The sequence below is a fragment of the Olea europaea genome, chromosome 10, assembly GCF_002742605.1.
Source record: "Olea europaea var. sylvestris chromosome 10, O_europaea_v1, whole genome shotgun sequence".
NCBI classification, from domain to species: domain Eukaryota; kingdom Viridiplantae; phylum Streptophyta; class Magnoliopsida; order Lamiales; family Oleaceae; genus Olea; species Olea europaea.
In genome coordinates, this window is record NC_036246.1 from 43,128,635 (window position 1) to 43,147,652 (window position 19,018).

Below are 19,018 nucleotides of genomic sequence, written 5' to 3' on the forward strand. Positions count from 1 at the left end.
TGCATTAGCAATGAGTTGGATGTCTTTTGATAAGGTAGAGTATATATGCCTAGGGGTACATGGTGGCTTATACCGGGGATGTGGAGTGTGACATTTGGATCACGAGTGGAGATGTGATCAAATGTCTAGAATCATTTATCTGTAAAGAGACCCTGATCAGGTGGAGTGTGAGAGAAAGAATTCTATCACTTCTGTTAGGTGGAGACCCATTATCCACGTAGTTTGAGAGAAGTGATGTGGTGATAGAGGATTATCCTGAGAGTTTAGGATCTATTGTGACTTGCCAGTTAGACATGAGTCGAGTGATTGGTTTAGTGAGCATGGTGGGCTATGAAAGGAGATATGTGTTCTCGAGGTGGGAGTAACACAGAATGGGATAGAATAAGTGTGGTGAGATCTTTCATGGGGTCATTTATACATTTGTTACATATGTGCATGACCGTGTGTTGATTAACTAGGTGTTAATCTGTAGTTCTGCGTGAACGTGATTTTGAAAAGATCTGTGTGTGTGTGTTATCCTATATATCTTCATTGCATGATTGTTTGTTCACTTTGAATACTTGTTTCTATTTAGGTTTTCTTGACCTTAACCCTGGTAAGTATATGGAGCAAGTATCGTGTGTGTTTCAGGTTGGAAACACGAGGTAAAGTCTGTGATTCCAATTTTATTGGATTACCTTCATTGTGCAAGTATAAACTTTGTGTTTTGGTTGTTTGCAGATTATTGGGCATCAAGGTAGAGATTGTTGGGTTTTTTTGATATCCAATAATCCGGGCGATAATTTAAAACAGTTGTCGAATTATTTATTAACACCATGGACTTGACTCGACTCGGAGACAAACTACACTTTTGGATGGCTCGATTTTGCGTTTGGATGATTATTTGGTTAGTTGGACCATTTAGTGATTAATATGGAGTTGAAAATTGGCCAATTAGTTTGGGTTATATGGCAGTCCATTTAGAGATCTCTTGGTCCATATTTATGACCTAAACTAACCTATCTGTATGTATCTATCTCCTAGCTGTGTGCTGTGCGTGTGTTGTATCAATGGAGAGGAGAGTTGAGGAAGAGAGGCAGTCGAGAGAGAGGGAAGCCATGTGAGGTTGTGAATGAGATTCAACTATTATGATATTTTTTTCTTCCTTTCCATACTTTTGTGGATTGCTAACACTACCACTCTTCTCCTTTGTGGGGTTAGAGAGAAAGATGGCAGTCCAAACTTGAAGGCGAAAGTCTCGGGTTGAACCGAGGTAAATTGGTGTTCGTTTGATTATTTTTTGAGCCCGAAATCAAGATTTATTGAGAGATTTCCGCAATATACTGATTTTTTATTTATTTATTTTAATCATATAATCAATACCAAATGAAAATATAAAAAAACAAATACATAAATTTACATACATTATTATTAAAACTAAATTAATAAATTTCATTGACTTTCTACTACTATGTGACATTGATATGTTCTACTTTTGTAAACGAAAATAGTGGACAAAAACAATTTGCAACATGGTACATACTATAGTCTAAATACGTTCCAACTAGGTTGGCACTTACTTCACTGTCAATTATTTGCATCTATATGGTTTAAGTAAATGTAAATCTCAACTAGGTTGTCATTTACTTAACTAATTAAGCTGTTTAAATTTTTTTTGCTATTCGATCAATCTTTTGTTGTGATATTTTTGAAGTCTTTAGTTATGCCATCAATAATTTTACCTTGTATTCTCCATTAAGCAAATGGTCACTCTTTTACATAAATAAATGCTTCCAAAATATCTTCCTTGAGTTTTGATATTCTTTCCTCTAGTACTCTGCCACTTTCACTTAAAGCAAATTCAAATGCTACTGTTGAGATTGGAATTGTTAGTTGATCACATGCCATTTTTGATAATATTGGATAAGATCGTTCATTTAATTTCCACCATCTTAAAACATCCAAATTTAATCTCATATTCAGGAATTAAACTATAGTGATCAAAATTATAGCCTCAGTTTGTTTCTCATTATTTTCCCATTAAAATGAAAAACATGACCGTTGTCCATCACATCAAGCCACCAAATTTGAATTTTTATCTCTTGTGTGAGACCTATAACGACTATATTTTTCATTCTCATTTTTACAAAAATAGAAAGCAAACGCTCCCATAATATCTTTCCAATTCTACAATTGTGGTGTTGGTGTTATTATTTGAACTTGAACTTGTAGAAGAATAATAGAATATAGTAACTACCATAATGTTTCTGAGCTACCATAGAAAAAAGACGATTTCTCTTTAAAGAAAGGGTGCAGTGGAACTTGGAGGAACAGTTTCATTGTTTCCATATTTACCAGAATAGTAGTTGTATAGTTCAGTAAGAAAACATTCGAATTCTTGATTCTAAGATTTATAAACATGGATTTTCTAAAAATTGCTCCATAGCACATAGAACACCAAATAATTTAATTTGAGGGTCCATAATGGCTGCCATGGGAAAAATAAGTGGCATGTTTCTCCATTGTGCTAACTATGTCAGTAAAAAATGGATCATCTCTACAACTTGAAATTTGACTAGCAATGTCTACCAAATGTTGAAGAACAATACAACTTGTTGGATAATAAAACCCTGAACAAGCCTTTGTTGCCTTGTAGAAAGGCTTAAAAAAAATTATAACCTTGAATGCTGATTCTCAATCCGAATTGTCGATATAAAATTGGTCTTGCTTTGAATTAACATGCACATTAATAGAATTAGCATAACCAACACATGACTTTAACATAAGAAATGGAATTCTATTTGGTACATCATCGAGAAATTTCTTCTTTTTTAATTCAAAATTATTGCAAATTTTTCCAAAATCTTGTAGTCTAGAATTAGAACGAGAAATATAATTAATTGCTTGTCTAACTTTTTGTATTTGTGATTCTATTAATTTCAAACCATCTTGGAAAACTAAATTAAATATGTGACAAACACGTCGCAGATAAAATAATTTAGACTGGAACCAAGGTTTAAGAGTTCTAATCAAAAGATCGTGCAGTATTTAGCTGAGTATTATAAAAAAATAATACAAGATAATTTATTTAAAACACCAAAATCATTAAAAATTTGTAATAAATTATCACATAAATTGAGAACATTATATGGATATTCTAGTAAATGAAAAGCAATAATTCTTTTTTGCAATAACCAATTATTGTTTAAATAATGTTCAATGACGCAAACGTCACCATTGTGATTACGTTCGGACCAACAATCAGAAGTAAAACACATAATTCCATCAAAGTCGTTAAATTTATTTTTTAAATTATCTTTCATTGTATGAAATATTTTCATGCAATCAGAACGAGCAGTATTCCTACTTACACTTCGATGAGAGGGATGAATATATTTTTTGCATAAACTCCTCAAAGTATTGATCTTCTGTAAAAGTGAAGGGCATCTCACTTGCTACAAAAAATTTAGACATTCCAAATCTCATTCGTTCCTGCAATTAAGGAAAGTTAACAAAAATTAATTGATTCACCAACACCTCTAAAAGAAGTAATTTGTGTCTGTCTAAGATCTAAATGTCCTGTTTCGTTAACATAAGAATTTTTATGTCGTCGTAATGTGCCAGTACCTAGACCCTTTACCCATGCATAAGCCTTAAACAAATATTACACAGTGCTTTTCCACGAGTTGCCTCTACTGTAAAAAGTTCCCAAACATATGATGTTTGTTTATTTTTTTTTTCTACAATCTAGATGATCCAATATTTGTAGCATCATCCTCCAAATTTATTGGAGAGCCACTATTCCATAATTTAAAAATAGGGAAAATTTCACAACTAAGAAATTAATTATGGCACATTTCAAAAACAAGAAAACAAGTTTCAAATTTCTAAAATCAGATTTTTATTAAAAATTATTTATAATTTAATTAGTTAATTAATTATTTTATTAATTAAATATATTTAGGTCACGGATCTATACAATTTGGTCACAAATTAACAATATAATTAGTTACTTATTATTTTTTGGTCACAAATCAAAAATTTTATGTCACAAATTTTTTTACGATCACAATTCAAAAATTTTGTAAGTCACAGTTTGTTTATTGTCACAAATTCAAAAATAATTAGTCACGGATTAATTTTTAGTCACGAATTATCATATTATTGGTCACAACTTATTTTTCGGTCACAAACACAAATTTTATAGGTCACATATTATTTTTCGATCACGAATCAAAAACTTTCTAGGTCACAGATTAATTTTTCAGTCACAACTCAATAAATTATAAGTCACAAACACAAATTTTATAGGTCACATATTATTTTTCGATCACGAATCAAAAATTTTATTGGTCACAAATTAATTTTTCAGTCACAACACAATAAATTATAAGTCACAAACACAAATTTTATAGGCCACATATTATTTTCCGATCACGGATCAAAAATTTTATAGGTCACAAATTAATTTTTCGATCACAACTCAATAAATTATAAGTCACAAACACAAATTTTATAGGTCACATATTATTTTTCGATCACGAATAAAATTTTTTATAGGTCACAATTTTTTCATCTGTCACAAATCAAAAAATTAATTAGTCACGGATTAATTTCCAGTCACAACTTATCAATTTATTAGTCACAATTTATTTTTCGATCACAAATCAAAAATTTTATAGGTCACATAAAATTTTTTATAGGTCACAAATTATTCATTAGTCACAAAATCAAAACTTTTATTGGTCACAACTCATATATTCATTTCAAATTATTAGATTAATTGGTCACGATTAATTTTTTAATTAAATTAATTATTTATTTTTTAATTAAATATATTTAGGTCACATATCTATACAATTTGGTCACAAATTAATAATTTAATTAGTCACTTATTATTTTTGTCACAAATCAGAAATTTTATGTCACAAATTATTTTACGATCACAATTTAAAAATTCAGACGGTCACAGTTTGTTCATCAGTCACAAATCAAAAAATTAATTAGTTAGATATTAATTTTTAGTCACAACTTATCAAAAGAGTCACAACTTTTTTTTATCACAAATCAAAAATTTTATAGGTCATATTATTTTTCGATCACGAATAAAAAATTTATAGGTCACAGATCACAAATATTGTGTGTCACAACTTATTAAACAATCACAAATTATTAATTTATTTCTTGGTTACATTTTATCTTTTTTATTGTTTATTGGTCACAGATTAATCAATTCACTAGTCACAATCAAACAAATAATCTGTGACCACAACCAATACTTACGACCACCACTTCAACATTGCCTCCAACAACAACACCACTGTCATCGCTAAAACCATCATCACATTGATCATAAATTACTCAATTTATTGATCACAACTTTCAATTAAGCAATAAAATTTTCACAAACACCCACATCCCATCCCAACACTCCAAAGCACCGAACTACCGCCAACCACGACCAGTGACATTGCTCACCGTCGCCAGTATTGACATCACCACCACTATAAAACCAATAGCACACAAGCCCCATCCCACCACAACCAACAACCACCAGCGACACCGCCCATTGCTACAACCGTCGACACTACCGCCACTATAATTACTGTTAATACATAATTAACAAAATACGGCTTAATTGGAAACAATCAATAATAGCAAAATTTTAACAAAAACTATGGTAGCAGAAAACATACTTTTGCACAGAATCATATGAACATTCAGACAATTCATTGAAGTCAAATTAGCCAATGTTCACCATATTGAACCAAAACTAACTAGAAATTAAAATTCAAAGACCAACAAAATGTTTCATATGAAATTAATGGCAAAAAGGTAAAATTCAAAGTTCTAGTATAATAACTGACATATGCGTATGAACTTCAATTCCAACTCAAGATCAAAACAACGAATTAGGAAGAAATTGTGAAATTCTTGTGAATATCAAATTTCCCGAAATTGGGGGAAAAATAGTGGAATCCAGTGAATTTGGCAGCTCGATTTTAAAGATTATGGCCGGACGTAGAGATTGCCTGAAATTGTTGAAAATGGCAAAACCTAGAGATTTTGGAATGAAGACAACTCGATTTTGGAGATTATGGCTGGTTTTTGTGGAGATGAGGAATTGCATGAGAATGCCACATGTTTTCAATAGCTAATCTGCCAATTTTTATGAATAGAAATAAAATGTCACAACAAACACCACCAATGGTACCGGAATCTGTATACCGCTCGTCGCTCCACCTCATACAACATTGAGATCTCTCAGCGCCATTCCAGATCTTGAAATCTCACAGACAACTCCATCGTCGCTATGTAAACAACGTCGAGCGACGAGATTAACACAGCCATTGAAATCTATATACCCTGCACGGATCGAAATCTCATGCCACCGCACCTCGTACAACTCTTAGATTAACGCACCTCGTTGCTCCACCTCGCAGATTAACGTTGCTCGTACGTTACACCTTGCACAGATTGAAGTCTCGCATCACCCCCAACTCCCACAGCCGCTCCGGTGTGTGGTAAAGAGACGAACGGTAGAGATGATAGATAGAGACGAGAGAGGGAGAGAGAGGAGATGGGTCTGTGTCTCTGGGTAGGGTTTTTTATTTTTTGTAATTAGTTTATTTAAATAATTAATAAAAAATTCTGATTTCTGAAATGTTAAACTTTCCCCCTATTTTAGAATTCTTGATTTTAATGCTAGGGTTTTGTGTAATTTTCCCTTAAAAATATTGATAAAAGAAAAGAGAAATGTTTATAGACTATGTATAATTAATTAAAAAATCAAGAATGTAATAAATTAATAACTAAAATGAATATTAAAAATATAGAAAATTATATAGTTCTGAAATTTTTCGAAAATAATGATGTAGACGAGAAGCTAAAAGGCAAGAAAATGCATTGAAAAGTAAAGTGAACCTTAATTATAATATTTAATATGAATGACAACACCTTTTTATATAAATTCAAAAATTGACCGTTTAACAATGGTCATAATTTAACAAATGGCAAGAAAGAAGGCAAATCACAAGTTCACGACTTTAATTGATTTTTTTCAATTAAAAATGAATTACTTGATTTGTCAAATCTCATTAATTATAAATAAATAAATAATCATTTGATTGACAAGTCTACATTTTAGACTTGTCAATTCTCATTTAATAATAGTTGTCATTGATTGCCATTTAATGCGAGAAGTTTCAATGTGGAGAGAAATTTCTCTCTTCTTTAACCCCCTTTTTTTTAATGTTGTATATTATTTTTACATGGGTCTAGTGGTTAACAGCTGGGCTTTTGTACGAAAATTGGACCGGCCCAATATTATTGGTAGGCAACTCATGAATCGGCCCAATTCGATTATGGGCCGATTCTTGGACAGGTCCATTCATGGGTGGGCTTAGTCGGACTGAGCAAGCCCACCCATTTTGACATGTCTAGTATAGCCATCAAAAGTGCTGCATATTTTCTTAATAGAAGTCCTATTAGTGCTCTAAATTAATTTTGTTGTTCACAAATTTGTCTAGTCCAATAATTCCGTAAACTATTCTCACTTGAAAGTATTTGGTTGTGCTGCATGTGCTCCTCAAAGTATTGATAAATTAAAACTTAAATCACTTAAATGTTTAGATCACTTAAATGTGTTCCCTTAAGTTATGATAAAATGTTAAAGGTTGCAGATTATGGGTGCAACATGAAAATAGTTATAGGATCATTATTAGAATAGATGTCATTTTTAATGATTCTTTAATGTCATGTTTAGAAAGAAAAGAAAACGTTTCAACAGAAAAAGATGTTCAAATTGAGGCGGAGTCTTCTCATAATTAGTAAAATACTCATATGCCTACTGTAGAGGAAAGTGGTCTTGATTAAAATGAAACTGAAAATAATCAAAAAATTGATCAGACATACCAATCTGATTCTGTAGCTCCTTTCCTTGATGAGTGTTAACTCACAAGAGAGGGAGAGGAGGCAGATCAAACCTTGCACCAAATTTGGCTCTGATGACTTTGTTTCCTTATGTACTCATTAAGAACAGTTTGAAAATGAACCTAACTCTCGTGAAGATGCCATTAAGCGTAAAGACGGTAAAAAATGAATAGTTGTCATAAAAAATGAAATGTCTATACTTCCTAAAAACAAAACCTAAGATTTAGTAAATAGGCCTACAAGATAGAAGTTAATTGACTGCAAAAGACGAAGAATGATACAGTAAAAATGTTAGATATAAGACAATACTAGTTGCAAAAAGTTTCATGCAAAAGGAAGGCGTTTATTACACTGAAATTTTTTCTCCCGTTATGAAATATACTATTATTAGATGCCTACTTGTTCTTGTTGCTCAATTTAAATGGGAATTTGATCAACTGGATGATAATACTTCTTTTTTGTATGGTGAGTTAAATGAAATTATTAACATGAAACAGTATGTTTCTTTTATAAATGGGGATCTTGAAAATACTGTTTTATCTGTCAAAAAATTCCTTGTATTGTCTAAAACAAGCACCTAAGCAATGCTACAAAAGATTTGACACCTAAGTTCTAAATCTTGGATTTAAAAGGAGCCAACTAATATAGTGTGAACCCGGCTTTACAGATGGTCTAACGATAGAAATGAATGGAAAACTTGAAAATTCAAAGGAAAACAAGGATAAAGAAAGCTCTAACAATAACTACATGTAAACGAAAAAGGAAAGCCTATCTAAGAAACAAAAATATGACCCAAGTTTTTTTTCCAAATTTCAAAGTAAATCTTCTTATATGAAGTCATTAAATTCAGTTATGGTCTGCAGATTGATTAGCTACAGGATTACAGGTTTACAGATGAGTTGACTATAACGCTATCTAGCTTCGACAACAGCAGAACCTGCATGATTTTATCCTTCACACGAGTAACACAACGCCACAGCAACAGCAATGAGTGATGGAAAATTTCATCGTTCTTTTCAACTTTATTGCACCCGGGTAATACAATGCTTCAATGTATCACCAAATGTACACAAACGCCAGTTTCAATTCTCTTCGAAACCCAAAAGATTTAGGCCAAAACTGATCTGCAACAGAGGAAACCATGCAAGATTCCAAGTTTATTTACAGAACGTAAGACAAGTTGTTTACACTGTCTTCCAGTCGACCCTGAAATTCTCATCTGCTGGACAAGATTCTTGGGCACCTTAAGGCTATGTTTGATATGCATTATTAGATAGAAATGGATAGTGCAATGAACACTTTTTCATCTTTAATGGAGTCCAGTCCAATCCACCTTACCAAACATAAGGTAAGTGGTCCACTCAGAAATCTTCAAACAGTATCGAAGTGGCTGCGGCGGAGGAGCTGTTTCTCCTACGAAAATCTTCGCCAATGTTTCTTTCCCTTCTTCAGAGGCAACTTGAATGGGCTCCAGCTTTTCCTCCGCTTAGAGGTTTCACAGAAAAGTCCGGATGCTAGTGCTTGCTGAAGCCACAGTTCAAATTCTTCCTCTTCATCCATCATCTCAGCATCCAAATCCCATGGATACATACTCGAAGTTGACTTCTCCAATCCAACCATGTTAACATGGAAACTTGGTCGGTGTGTGTTGGGCCTACAAGCCAAGTCCTATATAGCCAAGTAGATTCAAAGTTAGCTAGGAACAATGGCTTTCTAATTTCCTCGAGCATAATTGATGTGCATGAGAAAAAAGGGCAATATAACTGCAACAAAAGGGGAAATCAGTGGTCACAGGTGTCTACAGGGAAATAAAGATAGGATTGTTTGGAGTAATAAAATAGGACTTGCAATTTCATTTTTATTATTGTTTTTTAAGTTAAACGTCGGGCTTCAAAGAAATCGATGAAACTTTTTTAAGTTAAAATCAGCCACCTAAATTATAGTTAGTATATGTGTTCAAATATTTTAGTAAGATTAGAATTATTTCTGGATACATGTTCATTTTATTTAAGTTAGGTTTTGTTTCTACATGTAATAAATAAAATGGTGTATAAGATATTCTATTATACCAACTCATCTTCCTTAACAAGCCTCTATTATATTTGCATTAAATAAAAGTATGCATATACTTCCCTATTTTAATGCCCAGCCATAACTATAAATAGACATGAATTCATTTCAAGATTTTCATCATTGTGTAGTTTCTCTCAAGCACTTTTTTTTTCTAAAGCATCAAAGTAATTTCTCGAGGCCGAGAGCATTGGATTGAGAGGGTGAGAAGATTTTACAGAATTCATGGCCAAGCTTGGAGGTTAGAGCTCTATAATTCAATACAGGGCTGTTATATTGATGCTTGGAGCTTAGATAGCAAATTAAGAGTTAACCACTAGGAAGAAAAATTCTAGCTTGTTGGTAGTATAATAGCGGTTTTGCCATAGGGTAATAATACTCTATAATGCTATCATAACACCCATGGATGAAGGTTACTGATACTCTATTTTCAAAGGATAAAAATTTTTACACTTCTTTTTCTATGGGGTATTCACGTCTTCCTTTGAGAGTTTTTCATCATGTTTCAACATAAAGAATCCGAAGCATCTTTGCATTAAGAAATTAGTGTGAATGATTCCATTTATCTTGTTTCATTTTCTACATATCTTTATGTGAAACCTTTGAGATTCTTATTGATAGTAATAAATCATTTATGTGAGTAAGTGAATTTTTATTGCCGTGCCTTGCTAGATGTGGAAATCCGTGACTTCATGACTTTAACCATGTTTAAACATTTGGGTTGATTTATGATATCCTTAAAAGGAGAGTATATTTCCTTTTGTGAGGAGGCTTTGATTATTTTAATAATTAATAAAATTGAATATAAAGTTTCTCCAACCCATTTTGTCTCCTTATGATTTTAAAAACTTATTTTAATTGATACATGTCTAGATATTTCTCAACTGGAAGGGAAGCTTATGACTGCCCAATTAGGCCTCTTAACACCTTTTCAGAATATTTTATCGGAACCCAGTACAAGAAGGGACATGCCTTCTGGACAGTAATGAACAAGATTTTAGCTTTTCTCTTTGTTCCTTAATACTGGCCAGTATTACTGAAGCCTGCCAACCAAACATGATGTAACAGCATTCTTATTGCCAAGGTTGGCAATGCAATGAGAAAAAGAAAAGAGAAAAGTGAAGTCAAATCTGATAATTTCTGGTGCAGATAATGTCTTCTATAATGCATTATACCAGGGCATGAAAACATATGCAAAAGTTGCAGGCTGACCTGACATATAGCCCATTCTGATACATCAAAGATTTTGCTTTCTGCACAGACAAAAGCGCGTGGCACCTAAATGCAAGGTACACCATAATTTTAGCAGGAAGAAGATAGGAAAAAGTGGATATTCACTTAAAACAATAATAGACAGAAAATATCTGAACATCAAAGGCTTATTTAAATCTATAAAACAGCATTCAAACATAATACAACATAATAGGAAGTTCCACTTGCTTACAAACTACTCAGCTACTTTTGTCACATCGTAAAGGAGATGTAACCAAACACTTCAGTCTTGCAACCTAACTCAAATGCGAAAACTCTGAAGATTGTTAAGAACTAGAGAATAATACATGATATGACATTGGCTTCCTACACTAGAAAAGTGTACTTTTTTGGCCCAAAAAAAAAAAATGTAAAGGGACACAACAGGGCAGCCTAATTATGCAGAAATCTTATGTCCTCACTGGTAGGTTTTTTATATATCATCTCGACCTTTATCACAAAATAATACATATCACTGCATGAGAGAGAGAATTGATGGAAACGCGAGGTTGTAGGATAGAATTTTTGGTGTTATGAAGCAGCTTGTAATCAAAAGTAATTTCAAAGCACGCTTCTTTAAATCTTTACAACAAAGTCATTGAGTATAATATAAAGTAAGAAAGTGCATGCTGAACCATGCTCACTTAAGATCAATAGGAATAGATAGCTCCAAAGTCCACGAGCCACAAAGTTCCTAACTGACTCCTAATAGTGCTATAAATTCCTCACAAACAACGCTCATGAATCTGCAGTAGTTTTAAGTACATTTAACATGTTGAGTGTAATTAAATCCGAATATTAACACGGCATTTGAAACAATTATTTCAACTTCAAACACATCAAAAGCAATGAAACCATTCTGAGCAATGAAACCATCCAGTTCTGTGAATAAAGTATACCTTTTCAGGTTGATCAAACACTAATGATCCTCGGTACTCAATCCATCCATCACCATCTTTGGCTTGATGATATTGACAGCAATCCTACACAAGAAATGTCATCAATCAGTAAATACACAGACGACACAAGCTAAGACATTTTTACCTCTTCGAAGAAACAAGCCTAACCTGACACCATCTTGCTTTGTCCTTTTTCCTGTTGGTGCAGACCCAGACATGTGAATTGCCACACTTTGTGCATTCTATGCACCTCGACTCCTCAGATAAAAAATCAGTAGTATCCTGCTCATCATGGAGTTACAGACATCAATTCTTCTAAGCTCGTTATATATTTGAATACATGAAGCAAAGTTGATGTAATTCATTATATGTACCAAGCAGATTTTACATTTTAAAAAACCTAAGCCCCTTTGATGGCCATTATTAAGAAAAAAATGATGTTTTGAAGAATATGTGGTTAAAAAAGTAGGAAATAGTTTTGGATTTACGTGCAAAATATTTTATTGTGTAAATGTGTGGTTGAAAATGAGTATGAGAATGAAAGAGTTTTGTTTTAAAGGGAGATAAACAGAGGCTGAATGTGTTTAAAACCTACTTTCAAGTCAAGACAATTATTAACTCTCGTCTTATATAAGTTGCACATCTTACATATGCTTGAAACAATTGCAATATAAGATCATAAGGACAAGGATGATCGTCCATGCTCTTAACTACAAGTTGTTATGCAATTCCACAAGAAAAAGTACATCTGATGAGGAAATATCAAATTTGGTTGCTTCAAAACACGTTATCTAGATTCACATTAATAGTAGTTAAAAACTTCATTCCTCGTAAGAATATTGCAAAACATGGACTTACAGACAATTGGAGCTAAGATAGCCCAACCATATAATTCTACCTGACACGAAGTGCTAGGTGATTTCTGGATTACACTCTTAGATTCTTCCTCTTTGAGTTTCTCATCATAGTCCATTTTCTTCACCGTGTCAGAAAGTACCTGGGCATTAATGCCTATGTAAGTGGAAATTGAACACCAGAGACACAGCTCCCATCTTAGACATTTAAGAAATAGCTACAAAATTTAAAAAACTGGAATATTGACAGATACCTCGTATGCGCATTGAAGTTTCTTAAAGGACTCACTTGCCAGTGGACTTCCCATGTTTTTGTCAGGGTGCACAAGCATGGCCTAATTAAAATTTAAAAAAACTAAGTCTACTAAACAGAAGACCCCACAGAGCACATCATAGCTCACGAAAATAATGAACCACATACAATAACTTCAAGTATTCAACATTAGAAATTTGACTACACTATTTCCAGTTCACCATATACACACCATAGAAATCTTTATAGGTCCAAGAAGAAGTATATATGGATTAGGAAAAACTTAGAATTTAGGTTGAATGATTTATTACATGCTCAATCAATCAAATATATCGAATCAATAGAAGGAAAAGAAAAGTAGGTCCAAAGATGAAAATCTTTGTAATATTCTGAACCACTCATGAACATCACAGCAAAAATGATTAAAATATTTATAGCTCCTACAAGACAAATCATATCACTAAAAGGAAAAAAAATTAGTTCCTCAGTAAACTAAGATATAAGCTAGATGAAAAAATTTTGTGCACTGATGCACGTACACACAGAAAAAAAATAAAAAATAAAAAAATGGAGATATAACTTCCCCTAATTCAGTCACCTTAAAATCTGTAAGCAATTGAGCTTTATCACAAACTTACTTAAATGCATAATAACTTTGAACCAATCAAAATGCTGACAGAGCTACAAGAGACAGCTATACTAACCTGTGTAAGCATAACTAAACAAACTCTGGCTTCCTTAATAAACAAGCACGCTTGACTATAAAGTTTAAATTAGATGATGGCAGCAATTTCATGCTAGAATGTAGTAACTTGGTCACAACTAATCCTAATTTGAGAGTTCATGCACTTCCAGATTTATGGATCAAGTTATAATTCACTAAATAAGCAACAAAAACAATTTCAATTGACCCTATATCTTGTTTATCGTACAAACTCACTTTTTAAGAGTTTTTTATTCTATAGACATTGAGAACAAGAGAAATATTACGGTAGGTAATAATTTTCTTAAAACAAGGTTGTTTACCTTTGCACCAAAACTTCCAATGGAGATAGGTTAACTTGCTAAATATGGACTTATATGACCTCAATTTTTAAACATTTTGTAAATTAGATGAGTTGGGACTTGTCTCTCTATAAATTTTACCGTTTCATTTCTTTGTCGATGTAAAAATTAGCAGTTTCCTATCTGCATCAAAACAAATACTACTATCTTAGCCCTCAATTTTGGAACTAGAATTTTTGGGGCCAACATGCAGCATATGCAAGCAAAGGCAAGATTACTAGTTAGTGTGAGCAGAATCAAAATTAGAGGAATTTGATGGTCAACGTGCGCTATATGAAAGTAAAGGCAAGATAAACAGTTACTCTGGCAGTGTCAAACTAAGCTTACCTTTTTTCTGTATTCCTTTTTCAGCAACATAAAATCAACTTTCTTGTGACGGGGAAACCCCAATGCTTCATAGTGATCAGCACTGCTTAAAATCCGCTTCATCTCACCAACTGAATTCACCTCTTCTTTGACCACTAGCTTAGCAGCAGAGTCCTCAAGTTTTTCAACAAAAGACGAAGTAGCAGGTTTGCTGGATGATTTACAGGAGTGCAACTTATCTTCTTCATCAGTACTCGTTGAATATTCATACTCCGTGGACAAATTTTCTGTGAATGGCTCAGATTCTTTATGCTCTTCACAGGTGGTGCGTTCACTCAAATTATCATACCACTGGATCAAGCAGCTCAAGACATCATTTGACACAAATGCAAGATTAATTGAGAGGAAAACTCCAAGCCATCCAGCTTGAACTTTGACATAGTATAATGCATATATGGTTGCTATCAATACCGCCAATTGTGCATGACTTAAGGAAATTAAGTAACCTGTTTACAGAAAGACAATGGTGTGAACATGAAACGCAAGAAAAAACATTCAGGGTTTAAGCAAAACTTGTTTCTCAGAAGCCCTAAATCAAACTTTCCAAAGAATGCCTATAGCTTGCCTATAGCAGAATAAGGAAATCATCAGAGGTTTATCAACCACGTGGTGGCGTGAAGATCACTCCATGATTTACCTCTGGGGATAATTATTTCAAAAAATACACTTATTCAAGCTGAATAGATTGCAAGAGCCATATTGTAAAATATAAATCAAAAAAGGACACAAAGTTCTCTTAAGTTCAATCTTAAAGTACGATGAGATAAAATAGGAGTAAGAAAATGAGTATGTGGATGCTTCCAACATTCGCCCAAAATCCCAAACTTTTATCTTTTCATCCTTCATGCATTGATGAAATCTTTTGGATAAGATAATGTTCGTTATGTAAAACAAAAATGCGAAAAGTGCAAGCATATTAATTTAAAAGAAGAGAACCACAATTTACCTCCAAGTATGAATAATGTACCCATTATCCAGAAGTTAGCATACATCCATAAAACTAGAATGGCAAAGAGTCCCACAATGAAAAGTCCAGGACTGTAGCCTAAATACTTAACTACAACCCCTGCAGCTCCCTGGAAACATAAATGGAACTATGAGAATGATTCTCAAACTGTTAAACGAGAAAGTCCATAGTAACTTCAGCAGGCTCGTCCGTTTGTTCGAAAATGATTAGAAATATAGGATGTAACTCTCCAGCAAATAACATTCATGTATATTGGCTATCTAGAGCTTGTCATAGGGGATGTTCTAGATTAAAAAAAAATGGTAAATTAAAAATTATCCAGTATCTAGAATGAACAGGATAACAAATTGATGAAAGCAGCGTCTTGTAAAACAGCTTAAATTAAGTGCTATAGGTTATTACTTCAACAAGGTGAGAAATCGATGGTGAAGTATGCAAAATGTTTTCCTTGTTCAAGGAGATACTTATACGCAAGTTAGTTTCTGTCTATTTAATCTGGGAAAGCTCACTAGGATCATATTGGTCCCATTATCCGTATCTTAAAGTAGAAGACATATAGTAGTACCAGTACATGCCATTTACATGTTGATGAATGTTAAACGATCTTGTGTGCCTTAATCAATATAAGGTTCTGTTACATAATTTTCTCCTATGCCAAATATCAACTTATTAAACAAATTATAAAAAAGCTTCCATTGATTTTTAAGTTGAACCAACACTAGTTCTTACATATGGAAAGATTATCACTACCTTTTATAATCATTGCACCTAAAGGATCTTATTTTTGAACTTCTTCATTATATCTACCAAATTAATTATTGATATAATATCACAGATAACATTTCTTGGAATCTTTATCTCTGTATCGCATCAATTAATTTCATCTTAGATCCAAAAACTATGATACAACGGTTGCCACATGGACTTTGTCAAATGCTGGAACCAGAGAACAAAAATTAAGACTAATCAAGTCTAGGCAACATCATATGATACAAAAGCAGATCCTGCTGTTTTAAAATAGCAGAGGAAGGAAATAAGTAACAAAGCTAGAAAAAAAGCTCCCAAGACAAGAATCAGAAAGACTCAAATGCATACCATACTAAGAAGCACGTATAGAACACACGACATTGATGTTAAGCTGAGAAAGAAACTCCACACAATGACAAGCAGGGCCGCCGAACCCAGCCCAACAAACGACTGGAAGCCTGTAACAAAACAATTCTTCCAGTAAACCAACAAAAACAGCAGACCTCTCCCAAGTCTTGCACAGCCACAGCAAACCATGGGCCAATGTCGCTCCATAAATATCCCCATCTTGTCCCTCAAACAGCTCGCAGTAGTACTTGCTACGCAGTAACAATCCTTTGATTGCAACCATTTCCATCCTTGATTGAACAACCCAATATCCTCCATGACTTTAACCATTCAAAGTCCTGATCACTAATCAGCTACAACAGATCATATAGGCCAAATCCCGCAAATTAAAAAAAATCAAATTTTCATCAATATTCCCAAAATTCTGCTATTGGTAACCTCTAACCAGAGATGGCATAAGTCCATTATCTCCAAAAGCATAAAGCTGCATCACTAAGTTCCATATTTATAAAGAAAGCTTTTGATCTAACTTAATTTCCACTATCTAGAGCCACGAGTAACAATCCCAGTTAATGAATTCACAGATTCCGGGCAAGCAAATGGCATGTAACAAGGGCGGAAAGATCCAGAAACTCCGTGTCGACTCAGCTAAAGCTAGCAAATGATGAAATGAATTCCACAGTAGGGTAATCATCAATTATAACTGAAGGGAAAAAAAAACACTAAATTGCTTCACATGTACGTTTCCAGAAAAGCAAACTCCATAAATAAAAGAACATCATTTTCAACTTTTTTGACCCCAATAATCTCCCCTAAAAGAATCTCCTTTCAAAATCCCAACTTCAAACAGCTGATAAGACTCATTAAAAAACCCAGAATTATGCATACAAAATTGTAACACGGAAAGAAAGTGAGATCAACAACGCCAAAATCCGAGCTAATTTCTAAGCTAGATGTCGAGGAAAATTGACGATTGGATAATGTGTGTAAAGTAGAAACCCTAGGCTTTTATTTTCTTTTGCAGGGAATGCTTGTGAAAAAGATAAAAGAGTTTGAAAAAGTAAGTCATCGAGGGAATCGGACAAGCGGTGAAGATGTGAGACAATCTGCCATTTAAGGACTGGTTTTATTATCAATTCCATGAAGTTGGTGTTTTAGTTAATTAAGATGGGACCCACTTTGGATTCAGATAATGCTATTGAGGAAATACCTACATAGAGCCTAAATACAAGAGTGGTTTGTAAGATTAGATCAAAAAATATAATCATTTGAAGAATAGCCTTTGAAAAATATTTTTTCCCAAAGTTACCCCTCATAGAGAATTTGCAACCAAAGCCACTATAATGTATTAAATCTTTAATAAATTTAAACCCAACTATTATACAAAATTTTATTGATCTAAGAAATGCAATAAATAATGAATTAAATTATTCAAAAGAAGATCTAAAAAATTCCTTTATCGAATATTTAGATCCAAAATTAAAACATAAAAATGTTTATATAGATAAAAGAGCAATCAAAACCAAAAATGATATACATAAAATAATTCTTTACCTGGAAAGAAAAATTAAAAAATTAAATATAATTATTAAAGAAAATGTCTTAACGAAAGATAGTGAATTTTATAAATTCTATTGTGATATTTTAAAAATTTATGAAAATTTTAATTGGCTCAAAAATCTTAACCTCTCCACTGCACACTCCGATGAAATGGTATCAGAGCCATGTTACGAACCTAAAATTATGATGAACATAATAGATGAAGAAAATATAATTGAAATTTTTTTGAAAAAAGTTGAAAAACATAAAAAACCTAGTTATCCCTCTTTACCTAAAAACACTACAAATGAAAGTTTTGAGAATATACATAAAAGATTAGAAAATTTAGAACATAATCTACAAGTAGGAAATGCTCTATTAAATAAAAACCTTAAAGGAAAATATTGGATTATAATTAATCCACCTCAAGATTTTAGAATAACTCAAAAAGAAAATAATAAAGGGAAAAAACATGAAGAAAATCAATATATGATTACAGATGTAGAAGAATTAGAACAAAAATTATTATAATCTACTGGTGAAGAATATGATGAATATAAAAGACAATTAGAAGAATTAACTGAAAAAATGGAAAATAAGAAGATGAATACTAATTCATCATCAAGTCAAATTATAAAAATAGAATTTAGTAGTGATGAAGAATATGATTATCCTTATGTTACTACAATACCACTTAAGGACGGTATTAATCAATCTAGAAAAACATAGAAAAGATACACTGGAAATA

The 19,018-nt window shown here is 32.7% G+C and overlaps 1 protein-coding gene across 1 annotated transcript; it reads right to left on the minus strand.

Annotated features, from left to right (window-relative positions):
• Positions 1–8,684: 8,684 nt before the first annotated feature.
• LOC111402375 (dnaJ homolog subfamily C member 14-like) lies at positions 8,685–17,856 on the minus strand. The gene is made up of 9 exons (XM_023030616.1): positions 16,732–17,856; positions 15,616–15,745; positions 14,631–15,115; positions 13,240–13,320; positions 13,030–13,128; positions 12,300–12,413; positions 12,132–12,215; positions 11,194–11,259; positions 8,685–9,579 (listed from the first exon to the last, which is right to left on the minus strand). The coding sequence occupies exons 1-9, from the start codon at positions 17,059–17,061 to the stop codon at positions 9,325–9,327; spliced, it is 1,644 nt and encodes a 547-aa protein (XP_022886384.1). The 5' UTR covers positions 17,062–17,856; the 3' UTR covers positions 8,685–9,324.
• Between the last annotated feature and the right edge of the window lie 1,162 nt (positions 17,857–19,018).

Excerpts from the sequence above, each read along its gene's own strand:
- LOC111402375 (XM_023030616.1), bottom strand. The coding sequence starts at position 17,061 with ATGGTTAAAGTCATGGAGGATATTGGGTTGTTCAATCAAGGATGGAAA. Across the intron at positions 15,746-16,731 it reads TATACGTGCTTCTTAGTATG|GGAGCTGCAGGGGTTGTAGT; the intron begins GTATGCATTTGA and ends TTATGTTTCCAG. Across the intron at positions 15,116-15,615 it reads TACATTATTCATACTTGGAG|GTTACTTAATTTCCTTAAGT; the intron begins GTAAATTGTGGT and ends TTCTGTAAACAG.